General features: G+C 35.3%; 1 protein-coding gene across 1 annotated transcript; it reads right to left on the reverse strand.

Moving 5' to 3' along the window:
- Nucleotides 1–853: 853 nt before the first annotated feature.
- Nucleotides 854–12965, reverse strand: LOC141815363 (L-galactono-1,4-lactone dehydrogenase 1, mitochondrial). The gene is made up of 6 exons (XM_074703316.1): nt 12311–12965; nt 7908–8158; nt 7620–7802; nt 7008–7410; nt 6616–6756; nt 854–1267 (listed from the first exon to the last, which is right to left on the reverse strand). The coding sequence occupies exons 1-6, from the start codon at nt 12935–12937 to the stop codon at nt 1100–1102; spliced, it is 1773 nt and encodes a 590-aa protein (XP_074559417.1). The 5' UTR covers nt 12938–12965; the 3' UTR covers nt 854–1099.
- Nucleotides 12966–27017: the final 14052 nt, after the last annotated feature.

Here is a 27017-nt window from a genome sequence, read left to right on the forward strand (position 1 = left end):
TATTTACATATAATAATTTTTAAAAATTATATTTTACAATTATAATATATTAACACTTTCAAAATCAAATTATCTAATTCTAAAAACTCAAAGATATTTTTAAAAATATAAACGAAAAATTTTAAAAATTTCAAAACATTAATGTAAGTCAATTTTCAAAATCCAAAAGCCTAAATTTCGATTTTAAGGAGTCAAAAACAAATTAAAATTTAAAATTTTCACATCAACATCCGCAACTATCTTCTTCAACATCTATTAAGAACACAACACAATTTAATTAATCAATCAAAATTTAAAATTTTCAATCATAAATGTTTAAAAATCAAATCAACAATCTAAAAATAAATTAAAATTCCACTTCCATTCACCGTGCATGACAGCCTCCGAAATTGCACTCTAAATACTGTAACCGAGTCTAAACTTCCTCAAACCACGATTTCCAACGGCAATAACCCATGACAACGACAAAAAATACATTACATAATTCCTACAAGAGAAGACCGACGAGCTCATTTTAAATCATGATATTTTCTTACAAAAATAGTGCTAATGAATCACTTAGGTTGAAACATTTTTAAATATGTAATCAATTTTAATTTTCCAAGGATGAATAATGATGAATCGACCAAGTGGCTGTGAGAGTTTGAGACCATTAAAAAAGAAGAAAAGAAAAGAAATAGATATAAATAAGATACATTTTAATTTTAATTAGCACTAATTTTTTAAAACATATTTTATATATAGTATTAATTTTTAGAAAAAAAATCTCAAAAGCAGCGGGGTATATATATATAACTAACAAACTTCAACAAACCGAACATTAGCTGGCTTTTTTGTGTGGCTATAACAACGAACAATATCGGTAAAGATTCAATGGGATAACCAAAATATGTTTATTCTGCACAAGCACACTTTCAATAGGAGTCTCATGCAACACTAACTTATTTCTAAAATTAAACGCGAGAAATCGATTCACCCACTGAAAGAAAATGGGGAATTAAATGGGTGGAATAAACATTATTTATAACCAAAATATTTGCAAAATAATAATTTAAATTGTTGGAAACTAAACGAGAGACGAGAAGTAAGCTTTCCTGACTCAAGCCGAAACAGAAGTCTCCGTTGAGGGGAAAATCTTCTCCAGCAATGCGTTTGAAAGGATTCTCTTCGGATCCAACTCCCTGCGTGCTTTGTTATACATGTCGACTGGAAAACGCTTCCGCAATCTTGCTTGAAGTTCTGCAAGCTCTTCCTTGTCCTTGGGAACCTGCAGAAAGGGTTCCACAACTATTGAAGCTTTCTATAGATGGAACAGAATTACATGTATAAATTACTAAGACCAGAAAAAAGGCCTAGGGCTGAGAGTAGGAGTTCAAACACAAGGATTTTAGTAACACAGTCATCTTTCTAGTTTATATCTATTATAAGCCATTATACCAAAGCTGACCATAACGATGCCTTCGGTTCATAATCATAATGAACGTTGTTAGTGCCATGGTTTGAGATATCATATCACGCTAGGTAGCATGGTATAAACATGTCATTATAATAAATTACCGAAACTCAACCACTCGACGCAAGTAATTTATCTTGTCTTATTGTATCAATTATGTCCGTGAGTATCATGCTATACTAACATTCAACACCATTTGATAATTTATTTATTTTTATCTTTTATTATGCAATACAATGATAAAAATTGTACCATTCCATATCAGAGTTAGGAATATATAGATATGTTCACTTCTTATACCTCTTTTTCATCTCCTTCCTCCTCTATCCAATTGTCCACTGGCACCATAAGTTGAAATACCAATATGATACCAACACAGTATCATTCTTGTTAAAGACTAAAACTTCAAAACAATTCGAAATTTTGAACCTTCATTAGTGTTTTACTGTTTTTGTATTTTGTGCCATTTGGACTTCTGATTATTATGATTTTTAACATTTGATCTCCGTGTATGAAGCTTAATCAGTTATGAAATGCACCGAGTGCCTCATGAATGAGTTCTTACAAAATAGTATTTCATTATTTGTTAGAACACAAAATTAATGATCTTACAGGTACCAAAGACAAGAATAATGTTGCTAATATATTTCTTCAATTTTGAAAAGATTCATTACAATTCCCATCTTATTTACCGCTAGCAATTAGCAATGTCCTAACTTTCTGAATTTTACACTAGTTTGCTGACCCAATTAAATTCATTGATTAAATCATTAAATCTGGTTGGTTCATTGATATTGATAAAATCAAATTTAGTCCAATAGCGCATAAAAATGGCCAATCTAAACTCAAATTGTCACATAGCTTGTTTTCATTTCCTCCTGATTCTAATTTCTGTAAATTAGTGAGGGAAGAAAAAAGATTAAAACTTAGGTTAGTCTCTTCTATAATAGTATCTACAACTAATCCCTTATACATTTGTACAGTTAGTAGTAGGTCATTTACACTCACAGTGAAGTTGACTCAAAACAAACGATAAAATCTCAAGTTGCTATATATGTACTCATGTGGACTTCTAAAGAACTTAAGCAGCAAACTCAAATTAATTACTTGAGCTAACAAAATATATAATCTTGTTAGATTGAACTTTTTCTAAGAAAAATGACAAGCAATTGTGTTTTGTCCTCTCTTATGGAATACTAGGTTGAAGAAAATATGTAATAACTTCGTTGGTTCACAAACTTAAATATGGCGAGAGTCATTACCCCTATATTCTACCTGTCCACTTGATCTAGCCACTCCATTTTGTTTTTGTTTTCCATTTATGTTTGCAAATTATCGATTTGTGGAAGAACCCACACCAAACCTACATCAGTGTAAATTCAAATTTGGAAATGGCATCACTCACAGTAGCGAAGACCTTTGCCTAGGGTCTTTTGTTCAACTACAACTGCAACTACAATTGTTGGCATACATAGCACACATCTCACTGTGACATTGTCATTGAAAGTGATCTTGCTCTCTGGATTCAACATAATTATGAAGAATTATAAAAAAGAATTCTACTTATTTATGAGTAGTGAGATATAAAAAAGAATTGACCTCTTTCATATGATCATCATTCAACTAGCTTCTCCATAATACTAAAATTTAGTAAGTTATTGCCAACAAACTAGACTAGCAACACTATTATACTCTTTTTTCTTTTAATAATCTAGGTGTCCGAGCTTTGCTCGACTAATCCTAGAGGTAGACAACCTTCTCTCCTATTTCGCCTACCAAATAAAGCCGAAGTATAGCTTATGCACACTCAGAGGCTGACCTCCAAGACATTCATCCCATTTGGGATTCAAAGATTGGTTCTCTATTCCCTTAAGTGCTTTACCACTGCACCATACTCATAGGAGCAAAAAATAAAAAATATTAAATTCTATTATTGAACCTGCATAAATTGGCTTTATAAGAAGCACTGTGTTGAAGAAAGCATATGACACAATTAGTTGGGAGTTCCTATGTGTTATTCTACAGAGTGTTAGATTGGATGGAAAATTTGATGATTGGGTGATGGAATGTGTGGCTACACCTACTCAGTTAAGATCAACGAAAGCTTGCATGATCACATCCAGGGCCAAAGAGATCTACGACAAGGTGACCCTTTATCCCCTATGTTATTTGTCATATGCCTATACTACTTTTCTAGATTGGTGAGAGTATGGACAAAGGATTCAGAGTTCCATTATCATTCCAAATGTAGAAGTTTGAGCATTATGCACCTAGCTTTTACTAAAGACCTGCTAATCATAGGACCGGAGCTGGAGGGCATACAAACATCCCGAGGGGTACAATGCCCTTCAGATATTTAGGTATTCCTCTAGCTACAACCAAGCTTAAGGTAATGCATTATGCACCTTTAACATATAAGATTGTCACATATATAAATGCTTGAACTAGCAAATCTTTGTCACATGCAACTAGAGGAGAGTTGATTCAATCTGTTTTGCAAGGTGTGGAATGCTACTAGTTGGCTATATTTCCAGTTCCAGCAACGATTAAGATCATCAATTATGTAGTGTTCTTATGGGATCTAAGAAGGCACTTGTAGCATGGAAGGATATGTGCTCTCCAAAGACAGAAGGGAGGTTGGATTTAAGGAATACTAGGAGCTGGAATCAAGCTCTTATCATGAAGCTTTTATAGAATATACATGCTAGCTAAGGACTCTTTATGGATACAATGGGTTCATGATATATACCTTAGGGGATAATCAGTGTGAAAATGGAAACATAAAAAGGACTCTCTGTTGTTCAAGCAGATAGCTACAATTTGGGACAGGATAATTGGCATGACAAAGGTGGATAGATCAACAGTCTAACTCCTCACAAGTTAGAGTAGCCATTTGCACTTCAACATTGCAAAGGCCTATGATTGTTACAAATCTTAAGGGTAGGAATATGTCATGTTGAAAGGTGATTTGGATATACTATTGAAGTGAAGTATTCATTTATATTGTGGTTAGGAGCAAAGGGAAGACTTCTCACTCGTGACTGCATCACTTTTCAAGAGAATTGGTCTCTATGAGTTTTGCAACACAAAAATGGAAACTTTGGAGCACTTGTTTTTCAAATGTGAGACCAGCAGATTTGTATGAGCATATCAGACATTAAGTGAGCATCACATGTGGAATGACAACCTTGAGCAGTTCACTAAAGTAGCTGCAGAAAGAAACAAGGGACAGCATGATGAAACCAAGCGAAGAAGGTGGCGTTAGCTTGCACAGTGTATCAACTATAGAGCGTCCACAATAAAAGGATGTTTCAAGATGTGTATACATCTCCTATCTACATCATATATACAAATAAAGTGCAAATGTACAAGATACAAGTTGTATTAAATTTTGATGTTCAGATATTGTTTGAACATTAGATAGTAGGAGAGGGCATAAAAGGAACATAACTAATTGATTTAGTGGTGACAAGCAACAGGCTATCTTTAAGGGGTGTTGAATTGTAATAGTATGAGTTACACCTGATAGTGTGTGTGCCAATTTTATAAATGAATTTACATTTCCTAATAAAAAAAACTTAGTAAATTAGATAGATATTATATTTTGAGTAATTAGATTACATCATAGCAGTATCTTTTCTAAAGTTCCGATGACTTTATGCTTAGAAAATCTACATCAATCTATCAACACAATGATTTACTTTTATACATCAAGCTCTATCATACTTTAATAATTGATTATTTCACTTAAATCATCTTAATTATCTAATGAATCATGCCAGTTTAAAGTACTTTAAATTGGAGAAAACAAGTATAAAAAGTAAAGAAAGTCTATTATTAAATAGTATAGATAAATTGTGTCAGTTTAAAATGCTTTAAATTGGAAAGAATCTCATATTAAATAGAATAGTTTATAATTTTTAAAATGTATATTTTTATTAATCCCAAATAACCCACCACCTTATGTCAAGCAAAAAATGGCATGTTGCATTTTCTTCATTCGCCATGTGGCACACAACCCCGTTCTCTCCTTCATTGCTACCTTCGTAGATGGATAAGAGCATCCACCACCTATGTTGACTTTGCTACATCACACCGTTGGCAAATTACCCCATCGATCTCTTGATAATTAACATAGTAATTTAACCCGATGCATTGAAAGACAACCGTGATTCACCATTGATGACGAGATTCGACAAGAACCCCAATAGTATCAACTTCAATGACAACGTCAGCCTAGAGCAAGTCCCTAATGATGTCAAGACTTACAAATTCCATGATCCCCTCCACCACTTGTATCTCCTCCACCATGATGTCCTTTACAATGTTGACGCCCTTCTACATGAACTTCTCCCCCTCCATGATTTCCTCTGCTTTTGCCTCTCTTTATCCTCTTTCCTAACCTCGAAGAGTGAAATATCTTCTAACTTGACCAAGGAAGAGAGTCTACTTTCCTTCTCAAGACTTGCCAGGGAACCGTCAGTGGAGAGGAGGTGGGGCTAGCACAATAGCATATAGAGGGCAGCAATAGTGGAGACACCACTAAGCGGGAAGGCGAGGTAGAGAGCCATGCAACTACTCTAACAATGCGAGGAGGATATCCAGCCAATGTGCCACCTTGATGGTACCTAGCGAATGACAAGCTTCATCATTAGTGGCGCAAGCACTACCTCCAAAACTACTTGTCTAGTCACCACCATCGATGAGCTCCTCAGAGATCAGAACTGGGCCATCACCATCTAGCATATATATAAAGGAAACAACTTTTGAAGTGACAGCGAAATGCTTGGCCAGAATCCTTGGCAAAGGTACTAGGAATTTAGTTAAATACCAGGCTTTGCAATCCACCACTAAGCTTCTCAACAACTTGATCTCATATTTCACTGTTGACCATAGGCTGGTACCTAATTTTAGGTCTACTAGCTGAACACAGTTAAGCTCGACTCGACAAGGCTTGGCTCGTTCACCCCTAGCCCCAAGGTACCATAAGTCTACAATCCATAAGTATAACCTTAGTCATTCCTAGTGAAACATATCTACTAGAGAGGACTCTCACAACAAAAAACTAGCTGATACTCCAAACAAAAACATAATAATTACCAATACTTCAACAAGCAAGTAGTAGAATAAAAGAATAAAAACATTCAACCACCATTTATTACCTCAATTTTAGCCCAATGTTCATAAGCAGAATATTTATCCCACAGGCTAGTTTGTGTCAAATATCTGTAACTGAAGAACTCATCAGTTATGTCCTTCCTCTGGCGAGGATCTGTTGTCGGCAGGTACATGATTATGCCAACCTAAGAAAACAGAGAGGAAATAACTAGGTGCACACAAAATCAGAGAACTCTAAGCCAATAGCAAGAAAACCATAATAGACCACATAACCACTACCTACTAAAAGAATATGCTTATGCAGTGCCAACTTCAAATGGTGTCCATTTGAGGAAAACAAATATATGAAAGCAAAGAAAACTATACATGAGGTGGAGATGATATATCATTGAATAACTAAATATTGATGAAATTGGATATGACAATTCTGAATTACCCAAGAAAATATATCTTCATCACTGGAGGATGATGCTGGGCTCATCAGACTCTTACTGGAAGCAGTCCAACGTTGCTCAATGGGAGCAGGTGCTGGCACCTCTTCCTTTTCTATGAGCTTCTTCAGTTCTTCTATAAAGTCCAAATCCTTCATGCTAGGATTTTTCAGAGTACCAGCAGGGAAACAGGTTTCGGAGACCCATTGCTGTCCGCCGCAATCAAATCCCAATATTTCATCACTCCAACCTACACGGTATCCTTCAGACTTCCTCCAGTAATCAGCTTCTGCCTGATTGACTTTTCTGACATGATCAATATTGAGAGGATCAAGAGCAAGAAGTTTATCCCTCAACTCTGTGAATGACAATTGATAGATATCTTGTTCAGCAGCAGCATTTCCAGAACTGCAATAATCTATGTATCAAAATAAATGTACAACAATAAAACAGTTCATTGAAAATAAGACCAGGACAACTCAAGAATTTGGATGAAGGAAACCCACAAAAGTCAGTCTTTCAGGAATCAATTGCTTGCTTAAATGATTAGATAGAAAAACTTCTCGCAAATAACAAATGATCAAAGTGAAAATAAAAAAATCAAGTGATGCATCTACCTGTACTTTTCCAATGAATCATGGTAGAGAGTACGAATTTGCCTCAACGCTTCATCCTTCCCATACTTTGGCTTATGCTTTGGGTGTCTCCCTTTGGAAATAGGGTTACACTGCACAACAACAACAGCATCTGTATATGGAATCCAAAGATACTTTATATGCTTGTTTTCGGCCAGCCACTTCCTGGATATTAACAACACAGCATTTACTATAGTTTTAAGGCTGTAAAGACTAATAGCAAAAGGTAAATGATGCTTTGAAAAGCTCACAACAATCAGATTTCATTACTTGTGATTTTTCCTTATCTCACTGGCATTAGAAACAAATGTGTGTTCTACCAATTCATGTCTTTCCACACACTGAAGGGTGGCTTCTGCAACCACACCAAGGCCCCCAAGGCCACAGCGAGCAAGATAGAACAGTTCAGGATCTTTCTCTTTCGAAACTTCTATTGTTCCCTTAGCAGGAGTCACCAGCTTCATGCTGACAACCTGCTCATCAATTGGCGGCAAACGTGCACCAGTACCATGAGCTCCAACCTGGAGATGTGTTAAATAAATGTGAGAGATCATATAATGATTAAAGAAGAAGAAATAATACAGATATTTGACAGAATATAATATGAAAAATAAAGCTTAAATTTAGGATATAGCACTCAATATGGCAAATAGAGTACATCCAAAACAAGTATGAAGAAGCACAAATTCAGTATCATGAGCTCCAACTTGGAGATGAGTCAAATAATTTCTGAGATCTTTAAACAATCATAAAAGAAATAATATATTTTTGTTTGAACTCAAGATAACAAATACAACCAAAACAAGCATGAGTTCACACCATCGTTTGAAATCTCGTATCGTGCCAAGCGAAATGGTCGAAACATTTCATTCCGGTAAATCATCGAAACTCAATATCATTCGTCATCAAAGTTCAAAATCTCAAATCATGTAGTAGTTTCAATCACAAGAAAGATATTGTTCCAATATCGTGTTGACGCTCCGATGTACGGTGTTGATGATAATCAGAGGTTGAAAGAAGAAGAAGATGAATCAAAGGAAGAAGACATTGTTTATGTTGAGTTGCATTAAATTTCGGTGCTCGACAAAGATAATGTCTCCTTCCTACATTTAGTCTCCTTGCTACATTCATCTCCTTCTTCAACTCCAATCCATTATCGGCATCATACATCAAAATATCGACACGATACTCAAATAGTATCGTTCTAGTTAAAGATCGAAACTTCAACATGACTCGAAATTCTGAACCTTGGTTCACCCTAATCCAAAGATGGTTCAATTATGAAGATTGACAACGTTAACTAATCAATGACAAGCCCAAGATGTTTCACCTTGTACTGACCTAATGTGGAACTCTTCAATCATTACATGATTCCAAAAGTTCCTGACGAACAAGTTACTACTCGTGATTAGAATTTCCTTTCCACCTTTCCAATGACAAACTACCTAAAATAAGATAATTAAAAATCAACTAAAAAGGGAATTAAGTTTTCACCATTTTCTTATATACCAAGAACAAAAGTATCAACTGTTTCTACCACCTCACACAACTTGGAGCGCTCGCCATGCACTTGTCCCTTTCCTTCAATTCTTCAATTCCTCCTTTTCTCCCCTGGTGATTCACTCTTTTCTCCTTGTCCTTCTCAAATTTGCTCTCTTTGCCTCCATTTTTTTCTACCATCTTATCACAACCCAAATGGCTCCCTTCCCATGGATGAGATGGGGCTCACCCAATCCAGGTTGCATAACAATATAAATTATTCACATCACTCAACCAAAAGTTGAACATAAGTACAGCATATAACAATAAAAATAGCAATACAACTGAACACTTAAATAATCATGCACCAAACGTAAAGCGTTTAAAGTACTTTCACAATTGAAAAGCAAGCATAATGCATCGACTAAGCGAGATCAACACACTACAACTGTTATATCTCAGCAACCCATACACTTATCGGCGATGGATAGTGTGCAGGCTGTTGAACTATAATAGTTGTGCCCATGTTAGACGTGCACAGTGTACTTCTCTAATGCTTTAGAGTGGAGGAAGACAACCCACAGGTCCATTAATCTCAAACTTAGTTAAAAATAAAGGTTAATTGTAGTTAAAGTGATAATAATACCTCTAGTTTAATGGATCCATTCATTGAACATTTGCTTGAACTCAACACTAGCTGGCAACCTAACGCAACCCTCATCCTTTCTCATCCAGGATTGAGACCGGCCATGGCGGGCTTATAACAATACCTCTAGTTGCAGCTATTTTTTCTTGTTGCTTATCTTTTTCCTGCTAACCATACTGCTTTATAAATATTGTTATATGATCTCACCAGTTAATTCACTAGTTAACATCGTACTTGTCTTGCCTCAAGGTTTACCAAAGGCGAGAACATTGGTACAGAATCAGGACAAGTTAGCATCGCTATAAGACAAGTTGTTGCTGCAGGGATCATAGGAGTTTTGTTCCTCATCAAGAAATCTTTGGTTTGATTTTTTTTAATATATTTCTTTCTCCATTAGTTGTTAATCTTTCTTTTCAGTTGTCAATGTGTACTTTAACTAAGTTATATTTGGTATATGATTATTTGAATGTTCAATTGTTTTACTGTTATTGTTGTTATATGCTTATACTGGTGTTAAACTTTAGGTTGAGTCATGTGAATGCGAATACAGTTTATGATGTTATGTCATATGAGCTGACACATTGTACAGATAATAGCGATGGAATTGTCCAACCGCATGCATCATCTCAACCATAGAAAGAGAATTCTTTTGATTGTTATAATTATTAACAAAATTACGTACTCAGCAACATGAAGTTGTTGTCCAACTGATATCCCATACTATCGGCTTCATAGTTTTGTTCCATGATATAATTTGACTTCAAGCAAGGAGTTTCCCAAATGGTCATCTATCTTGTAATTGCTCCTTGCCAAGCTCACTTAACTATAAAGTTCATACAAAAATCAAAAACAATTCCATCAAAAAACACCTTGTTGTTTAAAGTACATATTTAATCAATTTAAGGCATTATATATTTGACTAAGACATATTTTCTCTACTTCGATATGTGTGAATTATTCCTGCCCCCAACGGCCAAGAAGTTCACCAAGAGTCACAATCGTCGAGCCCTATGCCTTAGCAAGCACTCCCTGCCCTCATTAGACCATCACAACTAGCCCAGCCCGCCAGCTTTCTCTTGGTTCTCAAGCCACATACATACTAGAAAGGTTTCACTCTGATACCAACAATATCAAAGTGTTGTCCACTTTGGCTATCCCTTCTTATCGGCCTCATGATTTTGTCTCATATTTCAAATTAAGGAGCTTCTCTAATGGTCATCCCTCCTAGAATTGCTCCACGCTACACACGCTTGTCTCTAGAGTTTTTATGAAAACAACATCAATTCCACCAAAAAAATCGTATTGTTCAAGGTACATAATCCATTTTGTTCCTACCTCCCATAGAAGTTTGTCAAGAGTTATATCTTGCCAAGATTTTTTCCCCGACAATTACTTCCCACCTTCCTCAACCTCGTCACAACTTTCTTCCTCCTCTTCTCTTCTTCTTCTTCTATTGACTACTAGCCCATTGTTCTCTTAGACCTTCCAACCCTTTGCTTCTTCTTCTTCCATGAACTTTTATTCTCCTCCCATATGTCTTCCTCCTTTTAATCAATCAATAACTCTTCTACCTTCTTCTTCCAACAGTGGCAGCCTCATTTTCTCATCTTCTCTTCTCTTTTTCTAAATTGCTTCTCCCTCTTGCTACAACAACCTGAACTCATTAGGGTTAGTAGAGAGACACTTAACGACTAAGCCTTCTTAAATTTGCAATTCAACTAGTTAGTTTTTTCACTATTGGGGAATTAATAACCTGATCAAGGAGTTAGTTGATTATTAGGTGCAGTTTAGTATATATATATATATATGCATCTGTGTATCGAACAAAATGGTCAATGGTACAATGTATTCTTCCTCTTCCCTCCAATTATCAACCTTATTCACCACTCTCCTTGCATTGAACCTGCTCCACAAAGGATCAAATCATGGAAGATTGTTTTGAAATTTTATAAAATTGTGCAAAGACGATAATATGTTGATTCAGAATGAAACATGTGATCACTTGTAAATTATTGTCATTTGAAAAAAGAAGAAGAAGAAGATGGGATGAATGTGACAATCCACATTTGAACTTTGAAGAGTCATACACATTGACATATTATAAGGAAACAAATCTAGCTTCAAAAGTTTCCTAAACCACCACAAGCTTCAGCAGTCTTAGTCATTTATATAAAGTTTTGATGGTTAAGTGAATGTTTGGATAGAAACAAAACTTAAATCCCACACAGAAACCTACGTCAGTCCCCTCCCACAATACACGACTTTCTTATCTCACTCAAAGTATGAGACATGTGGGAATCTCTATGTCAATCCTATCTTGCTACATGTATTAGGTTCAAGGAATTCCATTCAGAGAATGGTTCAGTAGCATAGTCAAGATCATCGATCAGTATATGACAAACGTAAAGCAGTTATTATGATCAGAGAAGAAACCTTTTCTGCCTTGGACTAAGTAGTGTAATCAAGTGGAAAGAGACGCTCCGATGCGTGAGAAAAGGTTCTCAATTTTCCTTTAATAAAAATAAAAGGAACCAAAAATTGGGCCAACCTGTATGATTCCCCCAATCTGCTGCTCTCTTATGGAGGCGAAATTCTGCAGCGTGAGGCCATGCTCCTTAAGAGCATCGACGAGCTGCGACACCCTGATCCCGGCCTGCACCCTCACCCGCTTCGCCTTTTGGTCCACCTCGAGCACGTTGTCCATCAGGGCCAAGTTGACCATGCCGGACTTGGCAAGCCCGATCCCGTTAGGCGAAAGGCCGGAGCCGACAGGACGTATCCTATGCCGTTTCTCGTGGGCATCCCGAACGACATTCTCGAGGTCGGCGAGAGTCTCGGGCTGGTGGAAGACGCGCGTGTGGACCTCGTGGGTGCCGCTCCAGTTGGAGACTGTGTGGAGGTCCTCCGGGAGCGGCGCATAGCGAAAGAGCTGCGCCTTTTTGTGCTTGGCGTCTTCCGGAAAGGGGAAAGAGTAGTACGTGGCGACGCCGCAGCCGAGGAGAAGGACGAAGTAGCCGGCGTACTTGCGGATTTCGGCATCGGAGATGGAGGAAGAGGAAGAGGCGGAGGAGAAAGAGAGGATGGAATTAGGGTTTCTGATGGGGTTTAGGGTTCGGGTAGCACGGGGGAGGAAGGGAGAGGAGAAGTGGAGAAGGCGAGCAGAGCGCCGCAACATGGTAGCTTTTCTGCCGCTTCGCCCTTCACGGTGCCTTCTGTGCGCTATGCGCCCGCGCGAGCCACATAATCGCATAAATCCAAATAAAATCTTTTAATTATCTTATTACGGTTTCGTAAAAAAATAATTAAATTCGATTTATTTTATTTATAAATAATTAAATACTTTCAGAGAAAAAATAATATTAAATAAATAATATTATTATTATATTAAATTCTCTAATCAACTAAATCTGTATTAGTCAATTAAATACTTTGGAAGTGTGATCAATTAAGAGCCACATTCAAGCCTACCCGGGCTGTCCGAGGGCTCGACGGCGTTAGAAAGAAGAAAAATTCTGATTTACTATCAGAGAAAAGAGAAAATAAGAAGATTAGCCTGAGTGACAACACGTTAATGACCCACAACTTGAGATCAGCTTGGGTAAATCGTCTGAGCTAGCTCCGCCATTGATTTGAGGAATGGATTTTTGGTTGTTTCCTTAATTGTGTTTATTTGTCCGAGACGTGCAAAAATAAGTATGGGGAGTTGATAACTAACAATTTGATATGTTATTGTAATTTGTTATTTAATATTTTTAATCCGTTCATATGCTTAGTTTGACATCTTATATCATATTTTATAAGTTAAGGGTTATTTTGAATTTCATTGTAATTTTTCTATATTTATGATATTATTTTTTAAAATGTGAATATGATTTTGTAGAAAATCAAAATAAGCCATGGACTTGAGTCGAACCAAACTAACTTTAATCTAAGGCTAGGATTAAGGAGAGAAGTCTAACTTGAATTGGGAGCTTGATTCAAGTCTTAGAATTAGTTCGACAAGGAAGAGGGCTAATTCATCTTGATTTGGTTCGTCTTAGTCTGGTTCACTTGAAGCATCAATAATTCACCTTCTCAAGCAATCAATGGTTTAAGAAATCAACGGTTCACAATTTGGTTCAATCTAGAAGGGTTCACAACTTGTCCCCGGGGCAATGGTGCCGCGGTAGGACATCTATATTGTCACACAAGCACCTACGATTCGATCCACAGCTACGACATATTTGTAGAAATTTTTCTTCAAATGGAGAGCGCAATCAAAGGATGCTGGGCTGGCCGCTGCACTTCCCGATTTATCCTAGTGCCCGTGCACTTCTCGATTTATCCTAGTGCCCGATGGGAAACTTCCATGGATCCGAACCGATCACCTCCATAGATAGTCAATAAGACTAACTGAGATTTATCATTTTTTTTTTTTTGAGGAGTCCCCAACTTAAAATTTGGTTCGATTTAAAGAGTTAATTCATCTGGGCTCGGTTCAACAACCCTCAATCAATGCTTCACATTCAATTTGGTTCAATTGAAAGGGTGGGATAAAGGAGATCGAAAGGTGGTTCACTTGGAAGCAAATTCGGTTCATTCTTGGTGCATCTCACGCATCCCCAATCCGGAGGAGAAGAAGGGGATCACAACTTTCCTCAAGCAAAGGCATCTCATCCTCACGACACTTCTCCTCCCTCACGCCTCCATCTTCGTCTCGGATTCGCATCTCATCTCCTCCATCTCTCCATTCACCATCAAAGCTCTACCTGATCTCTTCTTCGATTTAGAAGAGAAGAGTCCGCTCCACATCTGAAGAACCTCTGACGACTTCCATCCACCATTCCATCGGCTCCACCTCTCTTATTAGGTTAAGAAGGGGAGAGCTCATTCACTCTATCTCTGTCCATCACCCACCACCAGAGCTCCGCCTCTCTTCTTCAATTTGGAAGAGGAGAGACTACTTCACATTTGAAGAACCTCGAGTGACTTCCATTCACCGTTCCATCAACTTCACCCCTCTTCTTCGAGTTAGAAGAGGAGAGTCCATTCCGCATCCGACAATTCTCATGAGTTCAACTGGTTTAGGAAGAGCTCTAGTCCATCCCACATCCGATGGCTCCGGATACATCCTCCTCCATCTACAAGCATCATCCATGTTACATCTAGGGGTGAGCAACAATTCGGTTAAACCGAATAAACTGACCGAACCGACCGAATTAAAAAATTCGGTTCGGTTATTTTGAAAATTCGGTTATTTTTTCTATAAAATTTGGTTAATTCGGTTAATTCGGTTCGGTTTCGGTTTTAAAGTTTATTATTCGGTTAAACCGAATAAACCGAATAAACCGAATTATTCAAATTTTAAAAAATAATTTATAAATTTTAAATAACTAAATTTATAAATCTTAATTAATTAATAAATTTTTTATAATATTTTAAAAATTCGGTTAATTCGGTTAAAAACCGAATTAACCGATAAAATATCGGTTCGGTTTATTCGGTTTTTATTGAAAAATTCGGTCGGTTCGGTTAGTTTGAAAAAAATCGGTTTATTCGGTTTTCGGTTTATTCGGTTCGGTTCGATTCGGTTTTAACCGAATGCACAGCCCTGGTTACATCCATTCTGATACAATTTGAGAGAGAGAGAGAGAGAGCTCTATTATTTTTAATGCTTAGCCTAGTGTAGTTCATTTGTGCTTGTTATGTGTTTGATTTTTTTTTCTTACATTTAGGGCCGTCAAACGAGTCAACGCACGGCAGGGCATGCCTATCATATGGCGAGGCGGGACGGGCCGATCCACTAATTTAGCGGATTGCGAAATTTCCAATCCAACTCAACTCAAGACGGGCCGCGGGTTAGGCAGACCAACCCACAAGCCTGTTAAAAATTTAAAAAAAAAATAAAAATTTTAAATTTTAATTATAATTTAAATTGATTAAATTAAAAATTTTAAGTTTGAATTATTATTTTTAAGCTTAAATTGTAATTTAAATGGATCAAACACACTAATTCATTGAATTTTCTATTTTAATTTTAAAATTTAAAATAAATAAATAAACTTTCTCAATCCGCGGGTCAACCCAAGCCCACCGCGGCGGGCTAACCCACGCAGGTCGCAGGCCTACGCGGACCAACCCATCTGAACCAATCTTAAAATGTGTTGATAAAATTTTAACTCAATTCGTCTAAATTACTTAGCAGCGGCGACGGCGGCGGGCGGGGAGGGGGGGGCCAACCTAGCGGGTCTAACCCAAATTGACGGCTATACTTACATTACATTGATTACAATTGATGCATTTTAATTGATTTAGTTTTTACAATGCTTTGTTAGTTTGAATGTTTATGTTTCCATTATGTTTGTGTTCTTCATTTGAATGCAATTAGGTAGATTAGATTACATTTAGTTGAATGTTTTATGTTTCCTTTAATTCAATTGCAATCATAGTTTAGATTAGATTAGAGTTTTAATTACTTACATTGTTTTTCCTTTCTTGGTCCTAGCAAACTCAACTAAACCCTCATTTATAACATCAAAATCCAAAGTCCATTTTAAAATAAATTAATTCTATGATTGTCATTAGCCGACTACATTTCTTGTGAGAGACGATTCGAGTCATCTTTATGCTATATTAGTATAGAGGGATTCGATAATTTATTTGATATTGTATCACGACAATACAATCATTGTTATCAATATGTGCCCATCATAGATATAAATTCATGTCCCTATCATATAATTCACCACTTGATTGATGTGGGATAGATGATAACAAGCCTTCGACCATGTCTTATTTAAGTTATGAAAATCTATGCACATCCTCCATTTTCTTTTGGGCTTAGAACTAACACCACTTTAGCTATGTAGGTAGGAAAGTGTACCTCATGGATGTGTCCAACCTCTAGTAGTTTCTAGACCTCTTCTTGAATGAATTAATCCTTCTCTGACTCGAAATGACATCTCTTCTGCTTCATGTGACAGATAATAGGTAAGATATGCAAATGACACTCCATAACCTCTGTTGGTATCCCCACCAAGTCTCGAGGTGACCACACAAGCACATCACAGTTTTTGACAAGCTAATTGATTAATTCTTTTCTTTGTTCAAGATCCAACCCCTTAGCCACTCAGGTGCCCCTTTTGCTTCCTATAGCAAATACTAGATTGAGGCGATGTTCCCATAATGTATATTGAAGATGTAGAGATGTTCCCTATTGAAAATGTCCCCATAGTGTATATTGAAGAGATGATATTCACATAGTGTATATTTGAGAAGTTTTCATAGTGTATACTGGAGATGTAGGGAATATTCCCATCAGGGATATTCCCATAGTATATATTAGAGATGTGGGGATGTTTTTGATCGGGATATTCCCATAATATATACTGGAGATACGAAAATGCTTTCATAATGTATATTGAAGATATTTCCAATTAGAAATGTTCTCATAGTGTATACTAGAGATGTAGGGATATTCTCGATTGGGGATGCTCCTATAATGTATACTGAAAAATGTGAAAATATTCTTGATCGAAAATATTCCCATAGTGTATATTAGAGATGCGGAGATATTCCCAAGGGATATACTAAAGATGCGAGGAAGTTTTCAGTCGAGAATGTTCTCTGTTGGGGATGTTCTTATAGTGTATACTAGAGATGCGAGGATGTTTCCCATTGGGGATGTTCCCATAATGTATATTGGAAATACAAGGATGTTTCCAATTGAGGGATGTTCCCATATTGTATACTGGAGATGTGGGGATGTTTCCATATGTATATTGAAGATGCAAGGATGTTCCCAGTCAAGAATGTTTTCATAGTGTATATTGAAAATGCAAGGATGTTCTTGATCAAGATATTCTCATAATGTGTACTAGAGATACAAAGATATTCCCGAGGGATATTTTCATAGTGCATACTGAAGATGCGGAAAAGTTTCTAGTCGTGGATGTTTTTAGTTAGGGATGTTCCTATAGAGTATACTAGAGATACAAGAGTGCATATTGGACATCACTTATTGTGCTTACAGTATTAGAAATAATATTATCAAATGATATTGAAAATATTTTCAAATTAATTTATATTATTCAAAAATTAAGTATAATAATCAAGAGATGTATTTTTTGAATTATCCAAGAGTTATAGATCCAATGATAAGTCATACTGATATGCGAATTAGTTTGCCAATAATCACTCTAAATATCATATAAATAAATTTTATTATTTAATTTACTATATTCTTCAATTAAATATGTATTTTCTTTACCTTACTAATCTTTTAATTGTACAAGTAAGTATTATTCGAGAAACAGTTTAGCAACTGTATTGAGTGATTTTTGACAAAAATATTTAAATGTGCATTTAGATCAAAAATCAAAAGAAAGATGTTCTATAGAAACAAATCTAGTTAACGATTCTTTTAATTTATTATCAAAATATTTAAATAAATTTCAATCGGTACCTCTATTAGTCAAGGAAAATTAAACAATTGTGTTTGAGAATATTTAGTTCTAAATTCCATTAGGTGTTTCGTTTCGATATATCATTTCAATGACCAATAGCCACCACTCGATTAGAATTTACAAGATATTTTATAATACTTATATTTTGCACATATTTCTCCGATGAAAAAGTAATATTCTTAAAATATTTAATAAAAATAGATGATTTTTAAAAAAGAATATCGTGAACCTTAAAAGTATTTTGTATCTTAGGTGTCAAAACTTACTCTAACTCATCATTGGTAAATTGAATGTTGTCAAGATCAATATTCGGATTGACTTTTTCTTTATCGCTTCAAGACCGAGATGATGAAACTTCTTCTATTCATAATTGAAGAATTGAAATAAAAAATGATTGAGATTTCAGAATTTAAAGATGAGAGTAAAGCTAATGATATAAAAATAATGAAATAAATTATTTATTTATAGAGTTTAAAGAATAACAGAGGTTAAATTGTATAAAAAATGATTAAATCATCTTAATCATTAAAAAAAAAATCCTCCCTTAACTGTCGAACTGTCTATTCCAATAATTTTCAAAAAAAAAAACACTGTTAAATCGATGGTTAACCGTCAGCTCAATGCTGATTCTGAATTCAAGCTTGTGTACCGGATCAACAAATAACAATTCGTTAACCCGATTACAAATCCGGTTCAGACCCAACCGGGGTTGGGTCTACATGGGCCTTCTGATTTTTTTCCCACGAAATTCACTAATAAACAATCTGACGGGAAGTGTCCAACTCCGCTAATAAAGTATGACACCAACGTGGGCCAGGCTACGTTGACCGAGTCAATGTGCGCTGTCATCCAGTTAATGCCCCTCGCGAGCCGTGGAACGCCCGCATTTCTGGACCTACCACGCCGGATCACCCAATTCCGGCCCCAATTCACCCACACTTTAGGGCCCACCTTGGTTGGCGCCACGTCCTCATCGTACCCGCTCCCTGACCGACGTGGCGCCGGGTAACCGTTCCACAGCCGGGCCCCACAAATTTGGCCTCTACCGCGATTGCGCCGTTGGCGATTGCGATGTACGGCGGATTATGCTCTCGCACGAGATATTTTATGCGTGCGTTTGCCCATTTATCTGAGTGCGCGGGCGCCACAGCACGCACGGATTCTGGAATCACCTAATGATGTGGTCCGTCCTTGAACGCTGCATTCGGTCTTGCAAAGCTCCTGATGCAATCCACCCCGGTTTCCCACAGCTGTCATTTCTTTTGCCGACCGCGACAGCTGGCGATCTGCAACTGGTATTCTAAAAGCAATGCTCTTACGGTTCGACTATCCGTAAACCAGAAATTGCGCTGAAGACGAGGTTTCAAGCAAGGTGTTCCCAGTCGCTCTGTTTTAAATCCCGCGGCCGCTGCCTTCTCTCTCGGTCCATCGCGACGCTGCTAGGCCATCGGATCGGGGACTCTTTTCGTGGATCAGATCGCATTGGCTCGCCGAGATCGAGGAAGACGGGGGAACAGACGATCGCTCTTCTTGTTTGCAGCTGCATTCTTCATCACTCACCGATCGCATTGGATCTGATCTTGCGTTGGATGTGAGTCGGCTCGGCCGAAAGTTTCGGTAATCGATTGGCACATTACCTCAATCTTTCCTAAGAATTTTCCTTTCTCATTCGATCTTTACCGTTTTTGTTTCGGGAGTAGAGTTTAGGGTACCATCAGCGGATACCTCGACCTTAGATTCTAAATTTTCCAAGTTTTTGGCGATTTAGCGGCTTGCTCGCCACTAACTGGTTTGGCAGATTTATTTTCACTGAAGGACCGTTTTAACATTTTTCTAGCTTTCGGATGAGAAATATAATTTAAAAGATTTAGAAATACACAAAGTTCTATAGCAAGGCCCAGAATTTTATGAAAGCAGTAAATTCCAGCCACAGACGTCCAATGGGAAGTGCGGAGTTCGGGAGTTACCTTTTCATATAACAATTGGAGCATTGGCTTAATATCATCACCAAACACCGTGGGCAGAAAACAAGGCTATTTCTCCTGTGATGTGTTTTCGTCCAGGCATTAGCTCTTGTCGTCGTTTCTTTGAACTTTAGCTGTTAGGAGAGTTTATATAGATTATAAAACATATGGTAAAGTTAGTATGGTTAGTTTGCTCCTTTCCTGATATCCAAAGTTCCATCATTTTCCCCCCTGATGACAGATATAATGCGATGCTTCCTCCTGCACTTTGCTTTTGCCCATATATGGTTTTAACTTTTAAGTGTAGGCCTTTCTAGGATGGGATGGGTCGAGAATTTTTTTTAGAATATTAATTTCATTTGATTAAACATTAATTGGTTCTTAAAAAATAGTGTACAAATTTACAAATTGCTTTACAATAATTTGCTTTTAGAACATATAATCAAGGCGAACTTTTGAAATTAACAAAATTTATCTGGGTTGCTAAGGTTTCAATAGAAAGAGACACATAGTTTTGGGACTTGGTAGGGAGAAAAGGAAAAGGTAAACAGGCTGCTGTGACTATAAAAAATATGAGAAAAATCACTTTAAACAGTAAATGAAACAAGGATAATTTTGTTTGTTATTATTTTATTTGCTCTTATGATTTTGGTGTTCCCTCCTCAAATGTTGAAGGAAACTTAATAAGAGTTTGACATGCAACTATCATATGTTTCTTGATGATTTCTAAACTTGATTGATTTTTTTTTGAAGTTATTGCTTTAATTTTGATTCACCATTTTATTTTGGAATGACAGTCTAACTTGTTATTTCTTATGCTTATATCTATCAATCTAATCATGATTGATACATATTTCATGTTTAGGGCATAAGGTTTATACCTTGAAAACCCTTAATCTTTTTTATATATAGTTGTGATTTTTGCATTTATTTTGATTGTAAAAAGTTGTGTATCAGGTTTACCCAATGTTCTAAATGACAGATGAGGCGGTCGCCTAAGTGGGAGGCGGACATGAATCACACCGCTTTTGTCAATGGTGGTATTTTAGGCAGTCTAATGTAGGTTAAAAACCCCCCAACTCACCTCCTTTTGCTGGAATCACTGTTGTTGCCGCCGCTGCTGTCTTAGGTTAGCTTTTATTATATATTTCGGATTGAAATATCGTTAGATATAGTCATATCGCTCGGACTAGCATGGCACAGCGAGGTAGCGAGATGTTGGCGTGCCATTGGTTGCGGGACGCGTCAAGTAGCGTGACGCTTCTAAGCCGAAACAAAAATTAGGTTTTTCTTTTTTTTTTACTTAGGGTTTAATCGAATACATTAGATTAATATTTTAATCAACTCCTACCTATAATTGAGATAATTTAAATAGACTTAATTAAAGCCTAATAAAATTATCCTATTAATTTAATATATATATTTAAAAAATTATTTTTTATTTTTTAAAAAAATATTAAGATTAAATTGTATTGTATAAAGCTTATTTATGCATAAACATCATAAAGAATAATGACTATTTATAATATTATATATATAAAATAGTAAAAAATATTTAACCGCCTAGATGGTAGGCGTTCACTCAGGGCCGTCTCAAGGTTTTATGGGGCCCTAGGCTAAAATTATTTTTAGACCTTTAATATATTTTTTAAATATAAAATTTTTCCTCGTCTTTTTTCATTCAGATTTGGGACCGACAACCAGGGGTGGCTCAATTTTTTTAAAATAATTGTTATTATTTAAAAAAATTTCTCTCATCCTTTTTTATTTGGATTTGAGATCGACAATGGTGGGTTTAAAAATTTTTAAAATAAATTAAAATATTAATTTTAAAAATAAATTTTTTATATAAAATTAAATTTTCTTGCTTTTTTAGAAGTAAAATTATTAATTAAATTTTCATATTTAAGTTTTAATAATAAATTTTTTTCAATTGATAATATTGCTAAATTATTTAATCTTTCTTGAGACATAGTTGAACGTAAATAAGACTTTATTAATTTTAATTTTGAAAAATAAGTCCTCAAGACTTTCAACTTTCTAAAAACTTTTCACCCTGAAAAAACACATACATTAATCATTAATCAGATTCATTAATTTTTACCCTAAAAATTATTTAATATGCAGAAGAAAGATCAATTTATAATATTTTATTTACATGTTCTATCAATATATATTTATTTCTTAATTCAATTCGTTCATGAACATGAAAATTATATTTTCATTCCATTTTTCAATCAGAATTATCTCGTCATTGATCAAATTAAATAAAGTAATTAGTCTGATTGTTGAATCATCAAAACATGTCAGCAATTTAATGATGAAATAAATCATAATAATAAAAGTCATTTTATAAAATAATAAAGATCATTTAATAAAAAAATCATTGCTCACCGACAAAGACGAGAAGGCCGAAGGGTTAGGGCGCGAAAGCGAAGGCGTAGGCCGTAGGCGCGAAGGTGAAGCGCGCGCAGGCCGGGCCGAAGGCGAAGGCGCACTGGCACAGGGTCGAGGTCGTCGGGCGAAGGGTGCACAGGGCCAGGCGAAGTCGCGAAGGCGCAGGGCCGGCCGGCGGGGCGAAAGGTGCGCAGGGCCGGGTGAAGACAAAGGCGACGGCGCAGGGCTGGGCGAAGGGCTCGTAGGGCAGGGCTGGGCGAAGGCGCAGCCGCGCAGGCCACAGGGCGGGGCGAAGGCGAAGGCGAAGGCGAACGGCGACTTGGAAATTTCGGTTCAAATCGGGGATTCATATTTCAGTGCGGAAGGAAGGTGAACGGTTTTTAGAATTTTTTGAGAATTTTAAGGGGTTTTCGGGACTCTAATCGATTAAACCAATTAATAAATTTATTTTAATAATTTTTATTTTTTAATATATATATTGATATATTGAAAGTTGGGTCCCAATTAAAAGGGGGCCCTAGGCATAGGCCTTAGTGGCCTATGCCTAGAGCCGGCCCTGCGTTCACTGACCGCTTCACCAGCGCCTATTGCCATTATAACGCTAGGTTTATCCACCTCTGATAAGAAGAAAGATAGGAGGGGTTTTTGAGAAATGACTCACTTTAAGAGTGCATATGACATGGAGTAGGAATTGGAGGTTCCGGACCATGTAAAGTTGTGTTAGCACTTTGTTTTTCTTGTCGTATATTTCTAATATTTTCATCGCACTTAACTCTTATATATGGTGTTGCAAGAGAAAGATTTTTATTTATTAACTCAAGCTCTATTCAGCCCCCTCCCATCTATCTAGTCTTCTGGCTCATCTACCATCCATTTCCTCATCTCTTTATTTATAAATTATTAATGAGTTTCTAGATTACACCAAAGTTGAAATTGTCCAAATCAAAAGTGAATTTAAATTAACAAATCAATTTGGTTTCAATGTGGTTTAAATTTAATTTAAAATAAAATAATGAAATTTAATTTTTAATTTGAAAATTCATCAAGTAATATATTTAACCATATCATCTTTATTAATATATGTATTTATGTATACATATATTATGTGTATATATATATATTATTTTAGTTTTATTAGTTACCACATTATCAAATCAAAATCAAATTGATGTTGCACTTTTGGGATATTGATTCTATCACTTGTTGGATCCTGACAAACTTCTCTAGAGCAACTTAATGTGGCTCATCTTTTGTGATCCAATCATTGTTTATATTTTGGTTCCCTTTCTAATGTGTTTAGTATCTTTGGATGCTTTTATGGGAAATGATGATTGTGTAGCCTAGCAAAGTGCTTGAATCAAAGTTAAAGAAACATGACTTTTAGAAAGATCAATAAATAAGCAAGAAGAGATGAATGCTCCTCGATATGATAATAAGTTTATTTATTGAAAATTTGACTAATATTCGATTTAGCTAGCAAGTGAATACAACAAGCACTAATTCCACTATTCTTACAATGAGAAAGGGACTACCGGAGCAAGCTTGAAGTTTTCTTGAGAAGTTTGGAAAATGCTCATGATGTATGTTGGCCAACACAAAATCTCCTATATTATACTCCTTGTGATTATGCTATGCATTACTATATAATTTATAAGTTTCATTATTAAATTCAAATATTTTTTATAATATCAACACAGATATTACAAATTTGCTAGCAACACTCAAAGTAACAATTTTTATATATCAACACGAATATCTCAAATTCGCTAGCAATACTCAAAGTAGATTCGGCAGGGCAAGAAGAATAGGTAGAGAAACTAAATCAACATGGACATGTTGACATACTTAGACTTGTAAACTACTTTAAAAGGACATCTATATAAATCAATTTATTTGAAAAATTGTTGTGAGCAACATTACTAATTGATAACATAGATTTCTAAATCCTTAGGGTGTGTTTGGTTCCAGTTATGATATATAACCTTGGTTATATGATTACCAGGTAATCACATAACCAAGGTTATGGGGCATAAAACATAACCTAATGTTGTTTGGTTTACTTTATTTATTTGGAGGGAATAAAACATAACCAGTTTTATATTTACTATATTACCCTTCATTCAATTATATTTTAATATAATTCATTAAATTAATAAGTATAATTTGTTAATTTTATTTTAATAAAATAATTCATTAAAAATAATTATTTTAATAAAAAAATTCATTAAAATAATAAATATAATTTGTTAATTGTATTTTTTAAATTTTAAAATAAATTTATATATATTAATAAAATAATTATTTTAATAAAATAATTCATTAAATTAATAAATATAATTCCTTAATTTTATATTTTTAAATTTAAAATAAATTTATATTCCTTTTAATAAAATAATTTATTAAATGATTATTTTAATAAAATAATTTATTAAATTAATAAAGATAATATGATAATTTTATTTTAATAAAATAATTCATTAAAAATAATTATTTTAATAAAATAATTTATTAAATTAATAAATATAATTTGTTAATTTTATTTTTTTAAATTTAAAAATATATATTTTTAATAAAATAATTTATTAAAATAATTATTTTAATAAAATAATTCATTAAATTAATAAATATAATTCATTAATTTTATTTTTTAAATTTAAAATAAATTATTTTTTAATTTATAAATATTTAAATTAAAATTTATTGAATTAAATAATTTGATTTTAATTAGATTTTATAGTACCTTTTAATTGACTTAGTTTTAAAATCGGAGGGTAATCATGGAAAAAATTTCGTTAACCTCAGGAATCGTAGAAAACCTTAGGCTGCCAAGGTAATCACATTACCGGATTATAACCGATTTGCTGATATGGCGGTTATGTTGTATTACTTGGGAATCAATCATAACCTGAACCAAACAAGGTTATCAACGATAACCTTGGACAGATAACCAAGGTTATCAATGATAACCCCCAACCAAACACCCCCTTAGTGTATCACCTATGGTTGACAACTTTAATTCTACCATCATGTTGTTGATGAAACACAAATAAAAGCTTAAGTTCGAAATATTCTCCATATGTTTTCCAAAACTAACTAACAAGTTTGACATCCCTATTTAATTCTATAGAATTGTATAAACCATGATATTGAATAATTTTCATATAAAACATTTAATTGTAAGAGATGCATTGTTGTTTTTAATGGAATAAACATCCTGTTTTGGGTAATTAATTTACAACACATTAATTAAATCATGATTTCAATTGGATCAAGGCTAGCATCTTTAATGTCCTTAGTTGATCCTTTTCCTTGGTAGGGACCGAGTTCACTTTTTAGTGATCTAGTGACCCTTTCACTTCTTTGCGACATAGTTACATGACAATTTCATCTACATTCATTGCATTGATGATTGGATCAGGTAGCTAGAGTAGTAGACAATACACTACAATCTTTTATGCTCATAAATATTTATTAGGATAGAGAAAATCATAAGACTATTAAGATCGATGCAACTATGTGTGTGTGGAGGGGGGGGGGGGGGTTGCCTCCGAGGCATGGTTGAGTTGGTTAGTGCGGGGTAGACTTGCTAAAGTGGGCAAGAGTCGAATCTCGACGAAACAGAGACAATGCCCTCCCCCATAGTGACCAACTGTAGCTTCCGATTTACCTCCTCACAGATGGTCGTGGGGCCGATCGTGGAGCCGACCGTGTGGGGTCGTTGGGGTGGCGGATTCCACCTTTTGCTGAAGTGTGTAGAGGGGGGGGGGGGGGGGGTTGAATAGACGTAACATGAATTAGGATAGAGAAATCATAAGATTGTTAAAACTCTTAGGACCTTTGCAACTAGAGGGGGTTAAATAAATGCGACCTGAATTGCTCTTGCAAATGCAATACTTTAGTTTATATTAGCAATTAAATGTCAAAAATATAAGCAACAAAAATAGATAAAAAATGCTAATGCTAAGTAATTTAACGCAATTCAAAATCCTATATTTCTACTCTATGGCTTACGACTTTTAAGGTGAGTCAACTCTTGAAATTTCGTACACGAAAATAAGTTCTCCTTTTAGGAGATAGAGAAACTTTGTATATATATATATTCTCTTTTATAGATAGAATAAGCACAAAAGTACAATACAAAAATAAGCTTTGCAGTCTTTGGAAGAACTTAGAATAGGTGCGAATTTTAGAATAAGTAGCGATCGAGTAGAAAGTGTAATGCAAGTGCATCCAATCAACTCAAACACTATTTGTCAATTGAAATGCCACTAGTCAACTCAAGTACTCAACTAGTCCTTATCCTTTTTCTTCTAACGAATGCGTCTTCAATTGATTTGATAACTTCGTGACCATGTCTTTAATTGCTTCATCATCCTTCAGTCAACTTACCTTTACTTGGATTAGCATGTGACATTTTCAATGTTGGCATAGTTCGAGCCTAGTTTGCTTA

This window comes from Curcuma longa, chromosome 2 (assembly GCF_044706935.1).
Source record: "Curcuma longa cultivar G26 ecotype Majalengka, Jawa Barat chromosome 2, ITB_CL_G26_1.1, whole genome shotgun sequence".
In the NCBI taxonomy this organism is placed as follows: Eukaryota; Viridiplantae; Streptophyta; class Magnoliopsida; order Zingiberales; family Zingiberaceae; genus Curcuma; species Curcuma longa.

Bases quoted from the DNA above. Each gene is read 5' to 3' on its own strand.
- LOC141815363 (XM_074703316.1), bottom strand. From the start codon at position 12,937: ATGTTGCGGCGCTCTGCTCGCCTTCTCCACTTCTCCTCTCCCTTCCTC. The intron at 7,803-7,907 runs GTAATGAAATCT...GTTAATATCCAG, and splicing joins GAGATAAGGAAAAATCACAA to GAAGTGGCTGGCCGAAAACA. The intron at 6,757-7,007 runs GTAATTCAGAAT...CTGTTTTCTTAG, and splicing joins ATGAAGATATATTTTCTTGG to GTTGGCATAATCATGTACCT.